The sequence below is a fragment of the Oryzias latipes genome, chromosome 11 (assembly GCF_053564925.1).
Source record: "Oryzias latipes strain Hd-rR chromosome 11, Olatipes_Hd-rR_3.1".
NCBI lineage: Eukaryota > Metazoa > Chordata > Actinopteri > Beloniformes > Adrianichthyidae > Oryzias > Oryzias latipes.
Genome location: NC_136247.1, coordinates 15,088,565 through 15,113,956, shown reverse-complemented (window position 1 = coordinate 15,113,956; position 25,392 = coordinate 15,088,565). Strand labels below are relative to the sequence as shown.

The 25,392-nt window shown below is 42.5% G+C and overlaps 1 protein-coding gene across 2 annotated transcripts in view; it reads right to left on the bottom strand.

The window, feature by feature from the left end:
• trit1 (tRNA isopentenyltransferase 1) overlaps nt 1-25,392 on the bottom strand; it is a 44,899-nt gene that overhangs the window by 12,463 nt on the left and 7,044 nt on the right. For both annotated transcript variants that reach the window (XM_078954884.1, XM_023959905.2), the window contains exons 2-6: nt 13,357-13,497; nt 8,857-8,955; nt 8,370-8,524; nt 5,730-5,872; nt 5,538-5,649 (exon numbers count right to left, since the gene is read on the bottom strand). In XM_078954884.1, the coding sequence (XP_078811010.1) occupies nt 5,538-5,649; nt 5,730-5,872; nt 8,370-8,524; nt 8,857-8,955; nt 13,357-13,497 (650 nt within the window). The remainder of the gene's footprint in view (nt 1-5,537; nt 5,650-5,729; nt 5,873-8,369; nt 8,525-8,856; nt 8,956-13,356; nt 13,498-25,392) is intronic.

Here is a 25,392-nt window from a genome sequence, read left to right as displayed (position 1 = left end):
ATGCTGGAGCCTATTCAGTGTTGGGGCAGGGTTCCCCCAGGCGCTCTTTCCTACAATTTAGGGTCATGTTTAAATTCAAGTTCCGAGTCCATCTTTGATCTTCATGACCTTGTAAAAGTAGAAAAGATCTGGTTTGGCTGAAAATGAAAGAGAGCGATGCTCAGGAACCACAGAGCAGAACAGTTCATCCGTTTCAAGAAAGGTCTTCGCAGAAACGGGCGGAGCTCACAGCAGAGGTTTGTGGGGAACTAAACTGCAACATTTGTGAGTGAACTTATTAAAAAAAAACAACTGCATTAACAGTTCAACAAGCAGTTTCTGCTCTAAAACTTCTCTGGGTCATGTTTTTTAAACTTTAAACCCTTGTTGGCGGTGGTTTCTGGGAAGGACCTCCTCCATTTGACGCCTCAACAATCAGCCAGGAGAAATAGACTGATTTATGAGTTTGTGTGAAGGAATCGATATGGAGTTAAGATCCTCCTTTGCTTTAATGGCCTTTCCCAAAAAAAAAAGGAAATTATTTAAATCTGTTAGATAATAAAAAATAATTAAATAAACTGAAAACCTCTTATTTTTAAAGTGATGAACCAAACAAACAAAAACAAAAATCATTTGGATTTGCAGTGACAGAAATTTGAGAATTACGGCAGAGAACAGGAAATGTGGAGTCGATGGAGGGAGGGAATAAAGGACGGAAGGGTGGGGGGTGTCTGACCTTGATGACTGTCCACAGCAGCCAGTCGAGGACGGAGACATGAGGGGAACGAAGGAGAAGCCAGACGGAGAGACGGAGGAGGGGAAAAAGAGTGGACGATCAAATTGCTGAGAGGGCAATAGAGTCAGGGATGGAAGGAGAGAGGATGGGGGGGGGGGCGATGAGTAAGGAGGCAGGATGAGGGGAGGGACAGCAGCAGCTCCCAGCAGAGCGGCCTCGCTGCACATCTGCAGGCAGACGCAGTCGAGGCAGCGGCCGCCACAAACGCCACATTAACCACATCAGCAGAACGGACTCTGCAGGCAGACAGGAAGTCTGAGTGCGTCTGTTATTTTTAGATCACTGATAAATTCACCTGCATTCACTTCAAAATAAAAGAGGGAATTGGAACCGAACTTAACTGTATACATTCCTCTGTGTGCAAACATGAACACAGTCATTATGTCTCATTCTATCTCCTCACAGACATTTTGGTGGAAATGAATAATTTAATGGGTTTGTGATGTCTCTAAATGGTAAAACTACATCTCATTTTAGGATCTTTTCTTTTATTAATTAGAAAACTAAATCATAAGGATTCTACTAATAATTAAAATGTGAACGATTCATTCACTGTAGGCTTAAAGTTCACGTTAGTTCAGATTATGACAGAAAAGCCAAATGACAAAAAGCTGATGAAGCAATAAACCAGCAGCCATTATTAATGCCTCAGCTTTCACTGACCAGCAGTCGGACCATTAATCCGGCCTAGGTTTAAAACAGAAACAGATTTGGAAAACCCAGACCTGACTGGGTTTAGTTGAAGTTTTCTGTTTACTCCCCTTTGTGGTCATTAAAACCTGATTCTCTACAGCGCCAGCGCTGCAGTTTAGCATCAGTCCTTACAAAAACACGGAAAAAGGCAGTTAGAGGGCGTGTCTTTTAATACACTATTGATTTGATCTATTGTAAACGTGTTGCCAGTGGTTATTATTTAACTACGATAATGCCGTTCTAGCCAAAATTTAAAAAAAAACCTGACTCGTTTTCTAGGATATAGTTTCTGCAGAGCGACAGGAGTTCATCGAAATTTGCCTCCGAGTTGTGGGCGGGACTGCTGGCGCAGAGCAACCCCACCCCCCTTCCACTCCCTGTTGCTGAGAGGTTTCTGTTCAAACGCTCTCCCCTCTAGCTTACAGTCCCTCACAACCCAACCTAGCATTACTGGTCTAACAAAATTGGTGAGTAATATTGGAGCTATCCAGCTGTACAATTTAGATCCAGATACCAGCTCAGATGAGAAAAACAAAGACGTTCATGGATGTACTTGTCTGACAGTGGATGATCAGAGTGGAGCAGAGCAGGGAGCTTGTGGCCCGCCCAGCATTTTTTCTACATCATTACTACCTTCTACTTTCTGTGTCCTCCATCATCAGCAAAGTGCAAAAAAAGATCATGTTAAAAACAAACACCAATAACATGATTAACATCAGAGAGGTTTTTAAATGCACATCAACATAGACGCTATAGAGAGCTTTCCATTTCACGCCATCTAAAAAAATTGTGAGGAGGACTTTAGCTCTTCCTGGACTGGACTTTCAGCTACACACTTTGCTGTAAAAAGGCTGACTGGTTGAATTGTATTGTATTCCCATAAGTTTAATGTGATCAGCTATAACGGCTGATTGGGTCTCGTAATTTGGGGTGTTTATTGGCAAGAGTCTGGCGATTCGATACGTATCCCGATACGCGCCCCACGATACGATACGTATCCCGACATTTTACCGAAACATATTTACTTTGTTTTTTTAAATACGACTTTGAAAAACCTCTACCTGAATTTTAATGTCTTCCACTGTAATAGAATGGTCAAATTCAGTTTATTTAATGATCACAATGTTAAGCACTGCAACTGTATCGCATATGTAAGTTGCGTTTACCAAAGCAAATTCATAGTGCTTTTATTTTGGTAACTAAAAATGGACAAATGGACAACAAGAGTCAGACGCTGAAGGATGCTCAGAAATAATTAAAGAAATATCGTCCTGGCAGCATTTTGAATCGATACGAGTATCGCCAAATGAACTATCGCGATATTTTGCCGAATCGATTCTTTTCTTACACCCTTTAATGGTTCAGACATGGCTGAAACACAGAATGCCTTAAAAGTATCAATAGACTCAGATGGTTACATTTTGCTTGGAAGAACATTTAGGGGTAAAACAATCCCTTTAGATTGTGATGAACCACTGCCATTCACACGGATCACCATGAGTCCAGTAAACGGATCCCAGCCGAGTGGAGACGCTGCAGCACTGCTGCTTGCAGTGATAAAGTGATAAATCATCAAAACAGAAAAGATGTGCAGGAAAAGTAACACAGCTCTGCTAGCATGGATCCCCAAGAAGAAGCAAATTTCACCAATTCAGAAAACCTCTGGACCACCTGAAGAAACGTGTCCCATAAGAAGCGAGCTCACATCGGCGTGGGATGGATCTAAATTTGTCTCTGCGCTGATGGGAAACAGCGGCTCAGTGCAAAGTGAGCTGTCAGACTCAGGGAGGGGGGGATAAATATGTGGGCTGTCGCCATGCAGAGTTCACATCCCTCCTTTTGCTCTGGTTCTGGGAGGGAGACGAGTGCTGGTCCAGACTCCAGCGCGCCAGCAATTGCAGGAGGAGGACAAGGCGGGTGCTTGTCCATGAGCAGATCTCCCACCAGACTCTGTCCCACACATCATAGAAATCCTAGTCTGTCATGGATCATAGCCACTGAACTAGGAGGGAAAATGGATCCAAGAAAAAGATTGATTAACATGAAGATCCTTTTCTCTTTGCCAAAAAAGTTCACAAGCTGTAAACCTGTCACTCCAGGTGATTCCCCACGACCTTGATCTCATTTCTGTTTTGGCTACAACCAAACCTTGATGCTTAAAAATGAAATGGGTCCGGTCATAGACCCACTTCAAGCCCCCAACAAAAGGAAGTGCCACAACATCCCTTGAAGTACAGCGAACTCTCATTTGAAGACAATAAAGTCTCCCTCTGGACAGAGAGGACAGGAAGTTTAAAGACGTGCCTGCCCACCAACAAGAGCCCCCACCTCTGAGCCTCACCAAGACCCCACCAGGTAACAGGACCTTAACCGACCACTCTGATAAAGCAGTCAAAACACGAGTAACCTGAATTCTCTAAAGAAAACCCTCAGATGAGCAGCCAAACATCTCTTAGATCACATGGGTCCTGTGGGAACACTGTCCTCCATGTTCTCCAAGTTGTTCTGCTTAAGCTCACCTGATATTCAGCTCATCCTTAGGTTCGGCGGAGGCCTGATGATGACGGCTGACATCAGAGGCTGGTGTGTTTGAGCAGGGTATGGTTGAAAAAAGTGTAGGATAGTGATCCCTGAGGACCAGAGCTGGGAAACACCTGTCTGGATAAACCTTTAAAGTCCAGCTGCCCAAAACAGCAGACTCTAGAAAATAAAAAAAGCTAAGCTTCGGGTAAAACTGGTCCAGCTTTGTCAACACTGCGAGAACTTATACACAAAGACATTCATCCAACTGCAGAAATGTTACAAAAAAACACAACAGTATAACGTCAATAACCTGTGCGAACACAGAAATGTGGTGAACTTTTACGTACAATTATTTTAGGTTACCTTCGTTCTAATATAAATTACAACAAAAATGAGTCACATTTAACACTTGCACAGTAATCTTTTAAAAACATAACTATTCTCACAGCCCAAACTTTAACACGACCAATACAGACTCTTTTTCAGCAGACTCCTGGCCAGTAAAAATCCTCTCATTTGAATATCGGTGAAAAACCCATATTCATATTCAGTTTTTTTAAACAGAGCTATTTACTAAGTAGCAGGAACAAAAAAACTAAAACTTTTCCGCAACATTTCATTTTAGGAAAGACAAACTGCATCCACTGTCCCCTGATACAAGTATTCATGTGGAACTACAAGCGCTGTTGTCCTTAACAGCCAAACACACAAAAGAAAATGTTTCGTTGCCCTGAGCAGCACAGCAGACACTTGACACCTAGTCAGGAGGTAAACCCTCCCTGAACTAGGGATGGGCAATATATCAGTGTCAGTATCAGTATCGGAATAGTAAAAAATCTACTGATATTCTTCTGTTTTCAGAAAAACTTTATTTTTGAAATGTATGCTTGCTCTAATAGATTGGGAAGCTTACGGATATATTTATATGAAAGTTTTACATGGTAAATGGCGTATACTTGTATAATGCCTTTCTACCTTCTTCAAGGCCCAAAGTGCTTTACAGTCACAGTCCCATTCACCCAGTCACACACACATTCACACACTGGTGGCGGCTCCGCTGCCGAACACTAGCGCCAACCTCCCACCAGAGGCAAGGCAGGGTTCAGTGTCTTGCCAAAGGACACTTTGACACATGGGTGTGCAAGGCGGGAATCGAACCTGCAATATTACGATCATGGGTCGACCGCCGTACCGCTGCAACGGCCATACTTGTTGATACTTGTTCCTATGCTGTATGTTAAAAAGGTCAAGTACAACTTGATTGTCTAGTAAAAGAAAAAGCTTTGCATTTCTAAAAAGGAAACAAAAAGGAAATGGAAACTTTGTGTTACTGTAGACACTGAAGTATCAGCAAATATCGGCTATTGGTCACAGTTGTAGAGGAAATCTCTGTTATTGGTATCGGCCGGAAAATACTATATAGGCCCATCCCTGGCCTGGACATTTAGGATCCTTTAGTGTGAGGGCACCCTGGTGAAACCTTCGTATGATGGGAGCTCGCACAAAGCTGCTGCTGAACAGTCATAGAAAGGAAGTGTTTTTTCACCTGTCATCCAGAATCCTCTGCTTGTTGTATCTTGTATGGAAATCCCTGAGCTCCTCTATAAGTCCTGCAGTCAGCATCTCATCAACTCGATCATCTAACCGTCTATCCAGAGCTAAAAAACAGAAAAAAGGATAAAATGTGTGCTGTGTTTTGTCAGTAACCAACAGCTTTTTTTCCACCTTCCCTTCTTACCCTCCATGTCTGCATGCAGCCAGAGGATGCAGGGATCTCTGTACCTCAGTGGACCCCCAAGACCACCTCCTCCCTCCTGCCCCCTCTGCAGCTCCAGCCAACGGCTGTGAGGGATGCCCGTCTCCTCGTGGATTTGCAGACTCCTGTAAATAAACAAATATGGTTGTATGAGTGGAGGAACTATCAAGAAAACCCAGATTTCCCTTATTTCTTTTACTCTGAACTTCAAGAAGGAAAACAAAAAAGATAAGTTGAACCTCTCAATGGAAATGAAAGTCTGCACTCTGTTAGAAAGAGGTTTGACAGCTGCTGCACAGGAAAAACACCCCAAGGACAAATAAATGGAGAGGGAATATCAAACATGATGATGTGAATAAACAAACCATTATTGAATGAACGCCTGCTCTCCCTTTCTATTCTAACAGAGCTGAACGAACCCCGGAGATGCAGGGATTTATATGCAAACCACAGTCCTTAGGAACGCCTGGCTGCTCTCTGAGGTTATGAAGAGAAGATGAATCCTGTCGTCTCCTGTCATCTTCAGGAGCAGGGTAACCTAACCTGCTGGCTCTAAAGAGCAGAGTGCAGACTGCGACTCATCAAGCTGCGAGCGGGTTTGAAAACCTGCCTGGAAACCACAGCCTGACGGGGCAGGAATCCAACCAGAACAAATGCTCAACCTAATCAGTCCTTAAGGGGAGCCCAGTTTACCCCATTTACACAACAGCGTTACTTCACACACTTCTGACATTTCAACTTTTCTTTGATTTTAAACATAAAGTGATGCTGCAAGAAGCCTTAAAGTGAGTATTTCATTCCATTAAATCAATGTTTTACCTTTTTTATGCGAGTAAACTCTGACCTTCAGAATAACTGAACACATTTAGACTACGGAGCCAAATCAGGATCAGCTACAAGTAAATAAATAACCAGACTGTAAATTTGAACAAAATAAATAATTGAAATTTTGAAAACAGTTTTAAACGAATTGTCAAATAAAAGAAATATTGAAGATTTCAAAAAAGGAAAAAAGAAGTTAACCTTTAGTAAAACAAAACTATAAACCCTTTACCAAATATGTCCACCCGCTAATGTACCAAACTTTAGGAGAGCATTATCACTGTACTGACACCAGACTGTATATGAGAACTGGACTGAGTGAGTGTGACGTCACCCATAGAAAATTGTTCTCATATACACTTAATATGTATACCACATCAGAAGAGCGATGAAAGGCCCACACAACAGACAATGTTTTGGAGTGGAAATGACATCATGATAACCTCTATCACCGAATGTCAATCATGTCCCAATAGCCAACAGGCTCTAAGCCCCACCTCCACGTAAAATTCGGCTAAACTTTGAAAACAGCAGGTGTTACAAATAAACATTTCTTTTTGGTACAAGTTTAAGGTTTATTTTTTTATTCAAGTTTTCAGTATTTCTTCTCATCTGTCCTTAATGTATTTAATTGCTTTTAGTAATTTTATGCAGTTGTATTTTAATTTTGTTGTTAATCTGCCAAATTTTAAAAATGTTTTTGTCTTTTTATTTTTAAAGCATTTTGGTACCCCGAGGGAGTTGTAAAGTAATATGCATAAATACAGCTTCATTCATTCAAAGAATTTTTCTCTAATTTGCAATCTTTCTTTTTCATTTACAATGTGTACTTTCCAGTTTGAACTGCTTCTGAAACTTTACAGTTTTGTTCAAATTTACCATCTGTTTTTTTTAAATTCACTTTCGGCTGATTGTAACCCATTTGAACCCAGTCGCCACAAAGACAGAAGGCAATGAAGAAATAATCATTTTTTCTGCATTCATCGCTGCAGCTCAAAGAATCAGTCATTTCCTTTCTTTTAAGTCCAATCGGCCTTCAGGTCAGTCTTTGATACAGAACAAGAGGCAACCATCAAAACGGGAAGACTTGATCATTTCTTCAAACTGTTCATTTGACTTTCTTTTGTAGTTTATTTCCATCAAACAAAGCCAGAATAAGTCAATTCAAATAGCCTAAATCTAAGACTAAATCTTAGCCTAAGAATTTATATTTTTTGTGATTTTTCTAATCTAAATAGACATGATCAATTTATGACAGATCAGAATTAAAAAAAAATCAAAAGTGATAAAATAGAAAAATATTAAGAGAACAAAAAAAAGACTAAATATACATATAAATATTTATCCATTTTAATTTTTTTTCATGTTTTTCATGACAAAAAATCTTCCTCTGTCCAGCAATGAGTTTTAAACTTATTATTATTTCAAGGAGAAAAGGCCGTGCTGCACTTTAAATGCCATTTAACCATTGTGCTATCCTAGGCACTTTAACATTGGGAGTTGGGTCATCTAGACCCACTAGACAGTGCGCTGAACCTTTTTTCTTCAATGATTTGTGATCTTCACTGGTTTCCATGGATTACAAGGAATCCTCTCCTCCTTTATCCACCTCTGTCATGGTAGGGAGAACACGTCAATGGTCATCTTGACCCCATAGGATAGCGCAAGGGTTTCGGAAGTTTTAAAAAAAAAACACCTTTTTGAAAAAAAATCTGTTCAGCAAATACCACAATTCTATAAATCTGGAGAAAACGTTTCCAAAAGGACAAAATCATCCATTTATTTTATCCACCTGATCACCTGGCTATCTTGCGCTTGTCGTTGGGGTGCAACATGGCGGCCATGGAGGGGTCAACCTGAGCCAGTCGTTTGTGCAGCTCAGCTCCTCCCAGGTTCTCCAGCTTCTTTTTCCTGTCTGGAGTTTCATCTGCTTCATCCGTCGAGTCCTCCTTCACCTGCAGCGAGCCGTGTCTTCATTACACTTCATTTTCTCCACCGTTTTCCTTTATACACCAATATGCTCTTTAGAAACAGCTGCTCTGACCCAGAAATAAGATGCCTTGCAAGTAGAAAGTGAAACCAGAAAGCCTTCAGGCACATTCATTTCCATAAATAATTTAGAGGCATGAAGGTAGTCTTTAGCATTTTCTTTTTTTGGGGGGGGGGGGTGTTTAGGGATAAATCCAAAGCAATTAAGTCTTTAAGCTGCAAAAGTAGCTTTTACATAAGACTACTGTTGACAATGACAAGCAAAAGAGGCAAAAGACTAAGTCTGACAAGCACTTACGCCTGTATCCACCAAGACCCTCCACAGCAGCGACTCGATGTAATAGTTGGTTCCTCCCACGATGATCGGCAGTTTGCCTCTGCTGTGCATGTCCTCTATGTTACAGCTTGTTGAGGAAATATAGGACGAACGTGTTTACAACAAGTGCAGCTGTTCTGCACGGGGTTATGAAGCATGAAAAGGGACATTTCAGTTCCTGCCATGACTCAGCATCAATTGAAAATCTCTGGGACAAGAAACAGCAGGAGGGAAACAGTCATTACTGCTGATCTGCAGTCAGAAAACAGGACCGGTAAGGAAGACAGTGCAGACGTCAATAGTACTGGAAAAAAAAAAAAAAAACAGGCCATGAAAGCAGGACAAATATCGACTGCATCAATGCCTCAGAGTTCTGCAGTGAAATGAATGAAAAGCTATTTCATAATAGTCAGAGAAAGCTGAATGTTGTGTTGTTGTTGAGGAAATGCTGAATTGGAATTAACTTTAAAAAATCCACTCAAACGAAAACAGTGTTTTTAACACCCTCTTAAAGCATTATTCTGATGGTGGAGGACATATAAATATATACAGAAAATGAGGGTTAAAATGGCATTTTTGAGTATTTCTTTATCAAATTATTGTAAATCAGGAGCAGACAAAAAATGTAGTTTTAAAAAAAAAAATACGTATTTGTGATGTGGAAAATAGACTGGGCGGGCCACTAGCTCCATGATCGGAGCTTTCAGCAACAGGGAAGGGGAAAAGGGGGCGGGGTTTCTCCACGGCAACGGTCTTGCTTACAACTGTGAATTTCTAAAAACTCCTGCCGCTCTGCAGAAATTATGTCCCAGAAAAGGCTTATTGATTTCGGGCTAAAAGCATCATAATAATTAATAGCCCAGTGGAAAAGCTTAGAAAATTGATCCAACATAAACAACTGCTGCATTAATGCAGATTTGATGTTTTTCATTGTTAGTCAGTCCAATAGATCAGACCTGTAAAGATCTGACCTAATCTCCATTCATGGAATGGCTGACCACAGTCCTCAAGAGTCACACCCACTCCCTTTTTTCCGAGCTCCTTTGCTCTCGCTTTTGCCGACTGTGGTGATTCCACTTCCTGATTGACACCTGATTTATGTAGTCAGCACCATGCTGGGAGCAGGAAGGGGGTGTGGCTCTGGATGACCAGGGTCGGCAAGCTCTGCTGTAGGATGACCAGCGTCCACATAACCTAAGCTCTGCTAATGAAAGAGGTTCTTCTGAGAAACAAGCTCTAGCTCTTTAGAACTATTCCTCTTAATGTTGGTGTTTGGACTTTCCACTGTCAAAAATAAACAACACAAACCTGTAAAACAGTAGCACTAAAAGCTTGGAATAGGGCTGCACCATATGGGGAAAATTAGGAATTTGCGATATTGGTGAATATTGCGATGGCGATAGAACTTGGGATACATGAACAAATAGTAAAAGAACCAAAAACCATAATTTCCATTTCACTGCAACAGTTTAAATAAGAGTCAACCCTAGTCTACATAGGAGGCGAGCATCAAGGGCTCCATCCAATTGGTCAAATGCTTAAAGGGATTTATTTGATTATTTAAATGATAAGCATTTATTGAAATTTTTGCTGTCTTTTGCAGTATGCGTATTGCACAGCTTGATGTAGCGATAACAATAAATCTGCGATTTATTGTGCAGGCCTAAGTTGGAAAGTGTCTGTAGAGGTGAGGAGAGGGAAGGTCTCATCACTGACTGACTGACTGTGGATGATTGGACCTACCTGATATTTATAAGATGATTGTTCCTTCAGAGTTCCATCTAGAGAATAATTTGGATAAATTTCAACATTCACTTTGATTCAGTATGTAAAAACATACAATAAAATAGAACTTTATTGATCCCGAGGGAAATGAAGTTCAAATATCCGATAAAGATAAGGGTGCTGTTAAAACATAATATTCAAAATGCATTCTGGTCTGCTCCAAGTCTCCAACCATCTCTGGTGTTCAAAGGTTTGATTCCCTGGAACAGACATGCTCTATGCGTCTGCGTTTGCCACACCTCATTTCCTCAGTCTCTGTCGCATCTTCTCCCCCCTCAGTCTGTGATAATCAAATAACCACTCACACAGGATGAAAGCCCATCAGGCAGCGTCACTCACCGCCTTCACTTCAGGGCTGAGTCTGCAGACGATCCCTGATGATGAACAGGGTGGGGGGAGATGAAGGATTTATGTGATCGGCATGTGGGGGCAGCGTCTCAGAGGTCCTAAAGGAAAATCGGTGTGTGAAGTTCTGACCCTAAACTCGGCCGTTTTCACTTCTTTAATGTCTTTTCCAAACTTCCCTCCTCCAGTCAGATGGCTGCATCAATCCTGTTCTTGGTGGCGCTGTGCTGAGGAGGGTGTGTCGTTCTGATCTATTAATACTCCTCTCTAGTTATCGCCTCCTCTCTGCACATCAGTGTGAGGGCCGGTGTCTGGGTGAGACCGCTCTGCCCAGATGAGAGCCCTTTTCCCGCCTTTTCAGGGACAGATAGCTGTTGTTTCATGCATCCACTCCAAATGAAAGACATCAGCTGCACGGGTTAAAGTAGAGAAACGTGTCCATTGGTTTATGTGAGTCAACTAAAGAAGTGGTCCACAACACCCGGGCTGCAGACCGCCAATGGTCCATGGGTCACTTGGTATCGCACCGGAGAGCAAAAAGAATCCATTTAATTTTTAATCTGATTTTGAAGTAAGTTTTGTTTTGAAAACAACTGGACTCTCTCCATTCATTCCTGTTGCATGTCAAGTCACTCGGTCACATGTCAAAAATCCCTCCGCTACTTTCTTAATGTGATTGCTACGGCTGCTAAATTGAACCCCCCAAGATAGCAAAATTAACAAAAAAGAAATAAAAGTTTCTTTTCACGGAAATGAGCCAGAAAAAGGCAACTGAATTGATTTCATTTTCTTGGAGCTGGAAGAAAGTCGTTTTCTATGGGTGACGTCACATTTAGACCAGTTTTCTTATACTATACAGTCAATGGTTAAAACTAGGGGTGTAACAATTTATTTTAACAAGTCGATATTGCTTCATTTTGAACAATCCGATTGGATACGATTCACTGACCTAAGATCGATCCAGAACATCTTTATCCAAAACTTTAACCAGTGTGACTCAGAGAGAAACATCTGGTACTGAACAGTACAGGTGAAGTTTTCCAGATTCCTTGTATTCCTAGCAAGATAATCAAGTGTAAATTAATATGTGTACAAACAAACAAGTAAACCAGAATGTAAGTCAAATCCATTCACATTTTAGTTTCCTAAAGTCCAGCCCACTGTTTTCCACATGCAAAGAATCCAAAGGGAACATTATTACAAAGTTCTACCACACTGTTTGGTCACATGTCTTTGCAAAATTCAAAGTGTTTCCACATATTGGACTGTTATGATGGCTGATCAGTTTTTTCTGACCTCACATGCGCGTCTTCTACTGTGATGCAATTGGTCAAACAAAATGGTTTTGCAGTTTTAGTTTATGTGCTGCAGTAAATTAAAATGTCTCATTTATATTTAGAGTTTAACATGTCAGATAACTGAGCCAAATGATGGTAAAAGCTTTGATCAGCTGTTCTTAACAGAAACTTAAAGCACATATTCTGAGCTTCTGCTGCACAGCAGTGACATTTCAGAAGGAAAGGTCAAAGTATAGAATAGTTTCTACATGTATAGATCTCTTTTTATTTGGAATTCCACACCAACGTTCTCATGTTTATGTTCAATAGTAAAAGGAGAGAAAAAAATGAAGGTACACCAGAGATGCAATGAATTATTTAAAGCTGCATTTGATTAACAAATGGTTTAATGTTTCTAAAACCAATAAGTGTATTTTTCTAACTGGTGAAGTAGAACTTTGCAGCTCTTACTGGGTTTTGGTTGGTAAGAAACTGAGCCAAATGGAGGTTTGAGTGTTAAAGGTTGCAGACCCCTGATTTAGACAATGCTTCCATGATTCTTGTCTACTCCTTCATGATTGTGTCCCACGGAACAAACTGAAGCTTGGATCCACAAACCTCTCTTCAAACTCCCCCATAAAGACACTGAAAGCTTTATCGTCTGCACAGGAGGAGACCGAATAGATTCATGCTGTTTTTTATTTATTTTTTTACTGATTCTTTATACTTTCAGTCTGTCAAGACTAAGTAAGTAGAAAAGCTGATCCTTTTATTTTTGTCCATACTGTGTTCTTCCTGCAGAGCAGACGTTCGTCTCCACAATCAGAGCAAAACATCCAGATCACCTCAACACAGCAACCCCGTTTGTGCGCATGATGGAGTGTGTGCGTTTGTCATTTTTGGGGCAACATCTGCAACAACCAAAGCCAGAGCACAGCAGATTCCCCCACACACAAAAACTCCAACATTAATCAATACGCCCCCCCCCCCCCCCCCCCCCCCTACTGTATTCCTATAGTTAAACAATAAACCAGAGGGGGTTTCAGTGCTCCAACACCTTTCCAGGGAAGGATATCAGGGAAAGGGCTTTGTTCCTGAAGTCCACCACTGTGTAGCTGCTCACCAGCGGGTCCACAAAGCTGATCATGTGATGTCTGCACTGGGCACGCTCCTCTGCGCTCACTTTGTTGGTGATGATGTCCAGCCCTTCGTACACCTGCAAGGGGGCAGAAAGAAAAACGCACGTTTAGATCAAATTTGAGCTGAAAAGCAAACTGCATCCGGAAAAGCTTCAACTCAGGAATTGATCTTAAGATAAATCCAACAAATCCTTTGGTTTGAGAGCAGAGTCCCAGAAAAGCATCAAGCCATCAGGAAAGGTTGCTGCAAAATTATCCCAGGAGGAAAAGAACCAAGAGTGCCATCCACACTTCCTGTAAAACAACTGAGCCCTCCGTTTCCCATCACCCAGAGAGGAGGCTTCCTGTTGGAATGTAGCAGCCGGGTAACACACAGCAGTCAGGAGGGATTTTCCTTTTCAGAATGCATTCCCGTCTCTGATCATTATGGAAATCTGACAGTTATGAGGTTTGTCTGTCTGCACCGAGATTCATTCTCCTGCACATCGAGACAAAAGATAACATCCCAAAAGAATGTGGTTTCCTCTACGCTGCAGGAACATTTCTCTCCTTACATTCCAGCCACCAAGGTCATAAAATGTGTATTTGATGTCAGTGTGACTTCTCTGCACAAATGCAAAATAAACATTGTTACTTATTTGACTGAACGGATTGAGCAAAATTATAAAAAGCTACTAAACGTTTTGGTGGAGGAGAGGAAAAAACTGTCTTCTATTACACAATGCTAGAGAGAAAACAAAGCAAGCTTATCTAAAAAAATAAAAATAAAACTCTCGACTTCCAGATTGAAGCACATTTGAAAACAAAAACAACCAGGCCTGAGTCCGTTCAGTTGAACCCAATACATATCGACCAACTTCAGAACCAGAAAAGTGGAGGTTCTGATACATTTAATATACATTATAACTGTAGTTTTTAATCTAAAAATGGATTCTGTTTAGATTAACCTAAATCTTGTGTGACTCAAAAGAAAAATTTGAGGTTTAATTTGAATTCCACCAAGACAGGGACGGTTTCTGAAGTGCTCCCAGTGGGATCAGACTTCAGCTGAAGACAAACAACATTCAATAACTAAATAAGGTTTCATGTTTTTCATTCATGCTCATTGCGGGTCACTGTTGATATTTTTCTGTTTGATCTATGATCGCTCTGAGACAAAGGTTCATTTAGAAAACAATGACTACTGTTGCTTCAGAATCCAACTGCTCTGTCCATCAAAAGAAGACAATTAATAAAAAAACGTGCTTTCTTTGGTGGATCTCCGTCGGAAATATCTGCTACAGTCCAGAGTGTCTTCGTTCCTTTGTTGGTTGGTGTAAAAATAAATCTGGAGCACTTGGGAGTCGGTCGGAACAGCTGGCTGGCTGCTGTGATTAAAGGCGGCACTTTCCTGCTGAGACGCGAACAGCGGAGCACTTCTCCACATTCTTTGAGCTTAAATCCCACCACACTCAAAGCAGTCACTCCTTAAAGGTTGTGCCAAAGTTCCTGACAGCTGCAGGGATGTTTTAAGAGCAGAAACACACTTTGTGTGGCTGATGGTAGACTACACACAGATGCCGAGCAGGAGAAAGCCCACACATGTGGATGCGATGGTATGACGATGGCGTGCATCAACTCTTACCAACTCAACAATTGGAGGATCTGTCTGAATTCCATCTTTGAAAAGGGTTACACTTTTACTGGATTTATTTTTACAACTTAACTGTTTATGCAATGAATGATGAGGCTTCAATTAAGAAGGAATAAAAAGCTCTAATATCCTAAACGCTGATGTCCTTTTTGCAATTTCTTTAGAGCTCAGGATGTTCACAAAACCACCAAGCTCCACCCCCAAGTCAAGGCAAAACCAAGTAAATAACATATGTTGCAGTTCCTTGAATGACCATCGGGAGCTGGGGAATCAGTAAACAAGACTGACTTTGCTCCATCCTGCCCATTGACTGTATGAGAGAACTGGACTGAGTGAGTGTGGCGTCATCCATAGAAAATGGTTTACTTCCTGCTCCAACCAAATGAAGTCAACGCAGTTGCCATTTTTTATGGACAACGCCATGTTGGAGCCAGACATCAGTAAGTAGTCAGTCCGAGTCGATCTGAATCGACATTTTTAAGGCAATCACTCCCACTAATCGGGACTGAGCTTGTTGAAAGTGGACATCCCTTCCACTGAAAGCGGGCTCAGGAGGCCAAAGGAAACATGTTTTTACTGAGGCATCTGATTGGCCAGTTCATAACTTCACTTAAGAAAAAAAATGCAAATTAGGACGACAAAGACCACGATAAAAAAAATAAATAAAGGTAACTCTGGTAAATGCTGAATGTCCTGCTGCAGACTTGGTCCATCAGGTGTATTCATGTCTTTTGGTTTCAGACCCAGAAGACCCAAACAGATGAAAGCTTTATAACAATCGGATGGTTTGAAAAGTTTCCCGATGCCGTACAGTGATCCGATTGCAGAAATCCAGTAACAGCTAAAGCAGAGTTTGATAAGACGTCCCATGATACTGAACCTTGATAACCACTTCTCGGACTTTAATGTAGACAGGATGAACAAGACAGCGATGTTGAGCGTATAACTACCTCTCTTTATGCCATTAAGTATAATGCGTTTGTAGCTTGATGCGGTTTCTGTTATGGTAGTGACGACCATTTTATTTCTCCAACCAACCAACCGTAGTTTCCAGTTTTGCATAAACTCCACCCTACAGATAGTCAAAGTTCAACAACAGAAAGGGATATTTGGTGAAGGGGTACTTCTTTGTTTCAATGTCACACAAAGATATTTCACATAGCTTTCAGGAGCAGTTCTACCTCTCCCTTTAACTACACCAAAGCTTGACACTATAAACTGAAAACAGAACAATTCAACTATAAAAAGGTAGACAAACTTTATTTTACTGAAGAGTCACTGGCACAACCAGGAAGCTAACAATCTGAAGTAAACAATTTGTAATACACAAAGTTACCATCAATTCTTTTTTTTTTCTTTTTTTTTAGCTTTAAGGGTTATTCTTGTTGGTTTGACAAAAGTTCAGCTCTTTAATTAATTAACATAGTTTCCATTTGTTGAGTGAAAACATCTTTTCCACTTTTCAGTTTGTTTTCTTTCATAAAAACGGTTTTGTTTTGATCAGCTGAGGCAGAGACATGGATAATGCTGAACTTTGCTGTTTAGTGTAGTAAATTTTGAGGACAGAGACGTGCCCACATCCTCTGAAATATTGCGTCTAACCTCGTCAGCAAGCATCCTCCTGCAGCCCTAAACGCTATCTTGTTCCTCCATCAGCTTAGACCCTAAACCAGCCGCTGAGCGCACAGGTATCAGTAATGCTGTGAAGGTTATCAATTATGTCCCTTGAGATGGCGTGTAAAAGACGGGGAGGTTGCGTGCTTTTCACCGGATGTTCTTCATCTCTGTTCCACGCCAAAAGTAAAAAGCAGGGCAGGGCGCAACAACCCCGGCTAATAAATGATTCACGGCTCCTTTGCACGACACCCTTACTTGCCAAAAAGACCAGCGCATTGCTGGATGGAGAAGGAAGAGGACATGTCAGGTTTATTTGAAACAACCAGACGGTTATTTCAAAGGAGAGAGAAAACCAAAAAGTGGTAGGGGCACCTTTTAGTAAGAACAGGATGTTCCCTGACAAATCTGTACGTTTCACCCACAACCTCCTCTGTCTTTGCTGTTTTTTCTCACACAAACGCACAGAGAGGTTATAGAAAAACAACAGATCCAAGTTAAGGTTAGAAAGATAGATGGCTCCTTAACGGACAAAATTATAAAATTGTGTGTAAAAAAAAAAAGACTATATTTCTGGCCCTTAAACTTTTCCTTCTTAAAAGCTCGGAAATCTGGAATTATGTTAACATCCACATAAACGCCATAAAACTGACCCACCTGCTGATAACCTTATCAGTGATAAACAAAGATGATAAACAAAAACAGATAACTTTTTCACCAAATCTGCAGGGACACCATTTGTGAACACTTATTTTTAGTCTTAAATTTTCTTAAAATTGACACTTTGCCTCATTTATTAGTGCTGGTTGCATTTACTGACCGGGAACTGATTTTCTGTGGTAGACGGCGCTCAAACATATGTCCAAATGTTTTAATTTGGCTTTGGTAAACGATGAAGGCCCTTGATGTATTGTTGGAGCATCATTGGGAACCTGGCGGAGCTGTACATACTGTGCTTCAACATAATGAACTATAAAAGGCAGAGAATGTTTAGCATTTTGTGTTACAACTGAACAACGTTGAGTTATTGTGAATAAAGGGGCAGCCGTGGAGCAGTGGTGGTGGTGGTGGTGGGGTCGACCTCTGATCAGAAGATAGCAGGTTCGATTCCCGCCTTGCCCGCCCATGTGTCGAAGGGTCCTTGGGCAAGACACTCAACCCCACCTTGCCTCTGGTGGAAGGTTGGCACCAGCGTTCAGCAGCGGAGCCGCCACCAGTGTGTGAACGTGTGTGTGAATGGGACTGTGACTGTAAAGGCCCGTACACACCGGTACGAATATTCGCCGGGCGTTATTCGCCAGCGTTTTCCGCCACGTTTTTTGTGTTCACACCCAGGCGATTTTCGCTGACGATGAGCCGAGCGAACATGCAATTTCATTCCCTGACATTAGATGGCGCTTAATGTAAAACAGAAATACTCCTGTACACAAGGTGGCGCTGCGCAACATTACGCTTCTTAAAGTCACTTTTCACTCAGAAGAAGAGAGCAAGTATTTACACGCTTGTCAGAATCATACAAAGAAAACATGAATATTTCAAGCACCAGTTGCTCCAACTGGTGCTTGGTTCGGGGATATTTTAGAATGTCCGTCATTATTTCTTCGCGGCCGTGTAGATGTTACTCGGCGTCTATCATCTTCGCTGGTATATGTGCTCAGAAAGGCACTTTTGTGTTTGAGCGCCCCCAAGTTGTGTTTTACTGCAACTTCAGAAGCTCCAGACACGTGTGCAAAAGCGCCATTCTCTTTGGTCGTATATTTTTCGACGCGGCGCGTCAAAACAAAAAAAAAAACGAACCCCAGGCGTTTTTTTTTCCTCTTCTTCAAACTTGTTCTGTCCAACAGCTGAGCAAACAGATTAGAGCTGAAGGCTTTTTGTTTTGGACAGGTTTTACTATCACAAAAAGAGGTTATATAGCTTCAAGAAACTAGAGTGTAGATTTGTATAAACCCCTTTTTGTCGTATTATTTTTTATTTATTTGTTACATTTAGTGTGTGTGGGGAGGGAGAGGGGAAGAATGTGAGGGGAGGGTGGAAGAGAGTAAAAGGAAGAAAGGTGAAAAGGTGGGGGAATACAAGCACTGATTTGAATAAGTTATTATTTTAAGCTGTAACAATTATACCAGATCTGCTGGAAAGACGAATGTTACATCAAAGGTGAAAATCTGACACTAAGATGAGCGAGGCGTTTTTTTTAAAAATGACGCTTTGCAAGCAAGCAGCAGATGTCCTCCTGGCACCCTACCCGCCAATTTTAACCGCACCTTAGACATTTAGGGCCCCTTGGTGTGGAGGGTGAGGGGACATCACTGTGAGTAATCAGGAGATGTCCCCTTAGTGCCCTACTCGCCAATTTTAACTGCACCCCCCTTAGTACACACACCCCTCCCCCTTCAATATATACATTCAAACATAAACACACACACATGCACACAAACACCCTCTCAAACACCCATACACGCACACACATTTTACAAGGAAGGTGGGACCTGGGTCCATCTGTCCCCTACCCCTTCCCTGGTGGGGGGTGCGGGCCCCTTGGCGATGGCGGCCGTGTCCCTTGGGTGCCGGCTCCCTGGGCCCGGCGGTGCTCTCTCCGCACGGTGGGGGGGTTCATATTACACCTGAGCCGGGGGTGTTTGTGTCCCTGGGGGGTGGGTCCTGGTCCTTGCCCCTGGGCGCTGGGCCCCGCCAAACTTCCAACATGGCCGAGCCTGGTCGGGCCATATTTATAACATCCCTTGTGGGCCGCCCTTTTTTCCCCGGGGTTCCCCCCTCCTGGGCGGGGGCGGCGGGCCCCTGCCTTGCTCCTACCTGGACCAACCGTGGGCCGGGTGGGTGGCTGCCTGGAGTGCGGAGCGGGTCTCCCTTGGGGGGTCCTGGCTCGTACCTGGGGTCGGGGCGGGGGGATGCCCGGAACTCCTGGGTGGTGGTGGGGTGCTCGTCTGGGGCTGTGGGCGTCCCTCTCCGGTGGGGCCCTGCGTTGGGCTCTTCCGGCGCGGCGGGGGGCTGCTTTCCTGGCTGGGCTGGGGCGGCGCTCTCTTTCCCTCTGCGCCTCCCTGCTCTCTGGCTCTGGGGGCCTCGCGGCGGTCCGGCTGGCCCTGGCCTGGGTGGCGGTCTTGGTCGCCCGGGGGGCGGTTGTTCCCTGCCTGTTCCCGTGTGGCGTTGGGGGAATTCCGGCTGCCGCTGCTGCTGCGACAGGGGTATGGGTGTGGGGGTGGCTGGGCGCTCCTCCTCCTCCTTTTCACATTCCACCATCCATTTTAGAAGAACATAAACACTCACCTGAGCACAGGTGTTAGCTCACCTTTGCACTAATAGTTTGCATGATTGAATGAATGAAAGATTTCACACTAGTTGGTTTAAAGGCATAGGTATGCGTTCGTGAACACTATCTGTTTTGTGTGCATGTTGACATGTGGACATTTTTGCGGCTAGCAGGTGTGTTGATAATATTTGAGTGTGTGTGAACAGGCCCCGCCCTTTTTGTACTACATTTGAACCGTACCGTAACGATAAACAACCAGTAAACCTGTCTGCTCTATGCTGCTTCATGGTCTTACCCCCCTTCCCCTCCTATTATCACCCTCCTACCCCCCCCTCTCTCTAACGTCCCTCTCTCTTCTTCCCCTCTTTCCTTTTCCGTCCGGTCCAACACCAAAGATTTTCAAACATGATTGAAATTAATAAATTTTGGCCTCAATTACAAAAGGGGTTTATTCAGACATACCTTTGGTTTGTCTGAAGATGAATAACCCCTCTTGTTAAAATAAAATATGTCCAACACAAGAGGCCCTCAGCTCTCATCTGTTTGCCTAGCTGTTGTACAGGACAAGTTAAAAAAAAAAAAAAAAAAATGACGCTTTGACGCGTGGCGTTTTTTCGCGTCAGTGTGCACACTCACATTGGTGCCCTTTGTTTAGTCACGAGGCGTTAAACGTCGGCGAAGATCGCGGGCGAAATTCGTCCCGGTGTGTACGGGCCTTAAAGCGCTTTCGGCCTTCGAGGAAGGTACAAAAGCGCTTTACAAGTATTCGCCATTTGTCAAAGTGTGACTTGTCTGTTGTGTTGCTCTCTCTGCAAAGGCTGATTGATGCAGATAAAAGGCAATAACATGAATAACAGTTCACTAGAAAAACATCCCATCAACTCCTCTGACCAATCCTCTGTTTCTTAGTCCCTCTTGGCATTCTGGGTCGAGTAGTCATACCACCTAATCTGACTGTTAAAGCACCCTATAATCAAGTGCGCCTTATGGTCCAAAAATGCAGTTCAGGTTTTTCTTTGCTTTTCTTCCTTTTAGACGTGTTACCATTCTTTCAACTACCGTAACTCTTCAACCATTAACACAATTGATGGAATTCCATCTGTAATGAAGAAAAACAGCTTTGCGCTGATGTGCAGCTCTTCACAGTAGTGAAGTGCTTACGAAATCCAAGTAAACCAGCTAATTGTGACACGGAGAAAAACAGCTTTGCGTATTCGTGGTGATCAGCTAATTCTGTTTGAAGAGTTCCAGTATGTCGAAGAGTTAGGCGTCGCCGGCATTAAAGGGTTAAACGATAACAAAAAAGTTGGCGATGGCATTTATCCAGTTTTAGAAGTTCTATACACAGATCTTTTGTTTTGGATCAAAAGAGGAATCCAAAGATATAATCTTTTGAAGATGTTGCGGGCCTCACCATGTGCAAGTCATTTCAAAGCTAACGCAGGTTTGTTCCGCATATGGCAGAACGGCATTAAAGCCTCTAAAAACACACATGGCTCATGCTGAATCCATCTCGCCCTCCTCGTGCTGCTCATATGAGAAGCACATGACATCAGCTCATCTTCCTTCAGCGAGAGCATCAATTCTACTGTCACCACTCCTGCCACGAGAGGAGCTCGCCGTGCCTCCACAGCCCACGTTCCGCTCCCCTCTGGAGATCCGAGGAGGAAACGAATGAGAAGCATCCCTATTAAAGAGCAAAAAGCTGACAGAGCAAAACCTATCTGTAAACATGAAACATCATAATAACCACTTCAGTGGAAGATGGAGGGAAAATGTCTAAGGCAGAGTAGCAAAGAGAAGGAAGACTTTCAGACAAAGCGGATGAGAAGAACTACAAACTGCAGAAACTCTTCCCCTCAGAGTTAAAAATAAATGCGGCTAATGATGCTTTCACGCCTTCTGGGAGAGAAAGGGAAATATGTTTCATAAAAGGATTGCACAATTGAATTAAAGGTTTTGGATGTAAATATTTGATCTTTAATGCGGAGCTTATTAAAATGAAATCTTCCAAAACCTCCGAGGACTGAAAGAGAAAACCTGTTTCTACAAAAGTGGAACAACGTTCTTCACAATATTTTAGGAGAATCTGCAGTTTTTTTAAAAGGTACTTCTGGAATAAAACTATTCGATGAAATGTAACAAATATTGTTTAAAATATTTGCATGAGCAAACTTTTATTTCAGAGCCTCAATAACTCCTGATGTGATCATTTTCTGATGTGCTCGACAGCGATCCATTTTGTGGATTCAGCTGTGTCTCGGTCCTCTGCCTTTTAAGTGCATGTGAATGGATGTGAGCGTGCGGCGGAGGCGCGAGTGTGCACGACACAATGAGCTCAGTGTTTGAGCCCTGTGAAGACGGCAGCCGGACAGCCTGGCAAACCTCACGCCTTGCACGAGACAGCTGTTCCTCTGCCGCGCAAATATGGGTGGGGAGGGGCAGCGAGGACGAAGAAGGGGCGAGGAAGAGTGAAAGAAACAAAAGGAACAAACACTCATTCAGTCGCTGAATGCGAGCCAAAGAGGGCAAGACCAGATGAAAGGACATGAAGCGGACCTTTTACAAGGTCAATACAGGAAACTGTCAGCGCCCTTTCTCATAAATTATTACGTAGCCAAGAAAATAAAGCAGTTTTTGAGAGGATTTCAACAAAATAACGCAGTGTGATCTGCAGAGATGCAACACACTTTTATTTATCAGTATAAAGATTTCAACTAGATCCTTTTTACACTAGATTGCCAAAAGTATTCACTCACCTGTCTTGACTTGTATATGAACTGAAGTACCATCCCATTCCTAACCCATAGAGTTTAATATGATGCGGTTCCACCTTTTGCAGCCATTACAGCTTCAACTCTTCTGAAAAGGCTGTCCACAAGTTGGGGAGTGTGTTTCTAGGAATTTTGGACCATTCTTCTAAAAGCACATTGGTGAGGTCACACACTGATGTTGGTGGAGAAGGCCTGGCTCTCAGTCTCCACCCTAATTTATCCAAAAGGTGCTCTGTGGGGTTCAGGTCAGGACTCTGTGCAGGCCCGTCAAGTTCATGCACGCCAGACTCTGTCATCCATGTCTTTGCTCTGGTTACTGGTGTACATCGATGTTGGAAGAGGAAAGGTTCCGCTCCAAACTGTTCCCACAAGGTTGGGAGCATGGAATTTTCTAAAACTTTTTTGGTGTCCTGAAGCATTCTGAGTTCCTTTCATTGGAATAAAGGGGCCAAGCCCAAGTCCTGAAAAACAAGCCCACACCATAATTCCTCCTCCACCAAATGTCACACTCTGCACAGTGTGGTCCTAAATATACAGTTTTCCTGGCAACCTCCAAACCCAAGACTCATCAATCAGATTAGCAGATGGAAAAGCGTGATTCATCCTTCAAGAGAAGGCATCTCCACTGCTCTAGAGTCCAGTGGTGGCGTGCTTTACACCACTGCATCCGACGCTTTGGTGTATCCGACACTTGGTGATTTGTGGCTTGGATGCAGCTAGTTGTTTTCACCTGCAAATGTGATGTCAGGAGTTTGAGGAGCTCAGAAAAATCATCTGTTTTCCAGCAGAAAACAAGGACCAACTTGATCATAGAAGCTTCTCTACAGCTGGAACAGCTGCCGTCATCAATGCTCCTGAATTCTCTGTCAGTTTAAGAATTTCCCTCTCTTTTCAGTCTCTTAACGGGCCCCGGGGCCTTTGCCCAGGTAAGCCCTATTGATAATGCAGCCAAGTGTTCAACAACTAGATAACACGTTCAGCAGAACCCAAACTAAACATCAAGCAGATAAGATTTTCCTTGGATAAACATGTCTTCCACATGTTTATTTTGACTAGGCCGAAGCAGAGTAACCTCATAATCTTCTGCTAGGCTGTTTGCAAATGAATGTATGACTGATTTTACAAGGAGAGAAAAATGTGGAGTAAATAATTCTAGGAAACATAGTCTGAGCATTTTTTCAGGGTGTTTGACTCAACAATTCCAAAATCCAGTGTGCATTGATGCTTACTATTGGTGCTATTGATTGGTGAATATAGACCACAATGCATTGTGTTTGACTGATTTGTCATGTTACAAAATGTATTTACAGTACATTTATTTTTCTCAATCCTCCAAGTTTAGTAGGGATGTGTTTATTTATATAGCAATTTTTGCAGAGAATGACCCACAAAGTGCTTCACAATGTTAAAACAATATAAAATCAGAGAAAGGACACAGAATGGCACAGGGAGTCCAAAGCAGGTAAGACCAAAAATAAACCACACCCGGGCATATAAGTAAACAAACAAACAAAAGGTGAACACAAGTAAAAGCCAGCTAAACGCTCTCTTAAACAAAATGTTTTGAGTTTTAAAACCCTCGACTGAATCAATCTGGCATAGAGACAGTGGAGATCATTCCAAAGTCAGGGAGCGACTGCCTGAAAGGCGAGGTTTCCCCTAGTTTTACATCATCGAAACACAGTAAAGTGTTCATACTTATTAGGTTTCTATTTTGGCAAATGGGTGACATCATATTTGGTCCACATATGGCTCTGCACTGATATTTTTGGAGAATAAGTCACGGTTTTTACATAGGGGTGGGACTTATACTCAGGAGCGACTTAAATAGGCTCATTTATTCGTAATTACGCCACTAACAACCGGTTGCCCTTTAGCAGTTGTTTTTCACTAAAACCCCTAGAGGACACTGGAGTCGAGTCGTCATGCCACCTAATCATGGAGACGTGATTACAGCTGCTTTTGTCGGGCTCTTCACAATAAATAAACCTGATTTCTCAACATAATCCGTGTCGTCTAGCATTGTAAATGATGATGCAGCGATGAGGCTAAAAACTTGATGGTAGTTCCTCCTACATGCAACTGGAACATCTCGATTATGAACACATTTTTAAAAAGCATTGAGTTCAATTTTGACATGTGTTAAAAATAGAGGCAACTGACGCGATTTTGATGCGTGAATCCACAACACTGGTAGTTCTGCACTAGATAGTCTTTTAGGGGTGGGGACTAAAGAGGGAATTCAGAGACAGCTTTACTTCCTGTGGTGCTACACTGTTTTATTATGGCAGAGAAATGTCATTTTACCATTTATATTGTTTAAAAGAAAACATTTTTCTTTAGACTTTCCTTGATAAAGGACATTTTCTGTCAGTCAATACTGTTGGAAAGTGCAATTCCTCCTTGCTTTGACCCCTGACCTCTGATTTTATGCTTCTATCTCAATCGCTTCCTTTGTTGCACCTACACATGAACACCCATCTCCCCATCTCTCTTCCCCTCAAGGCAGTTTTCCCTCCATCTTCCTCCATCTCTCTGTGGGGAATGGCCCAGTAATGCCAGACTAATAAATCATTAATGCTATAGCCCAAGCACCCCTTCGCCACCTCCCCCACCCTGATCCAACCATCATCCTCCATCGCTCCTTCACTGTAGCGGCGAGCGCATCAGCGCACCTGCAGGC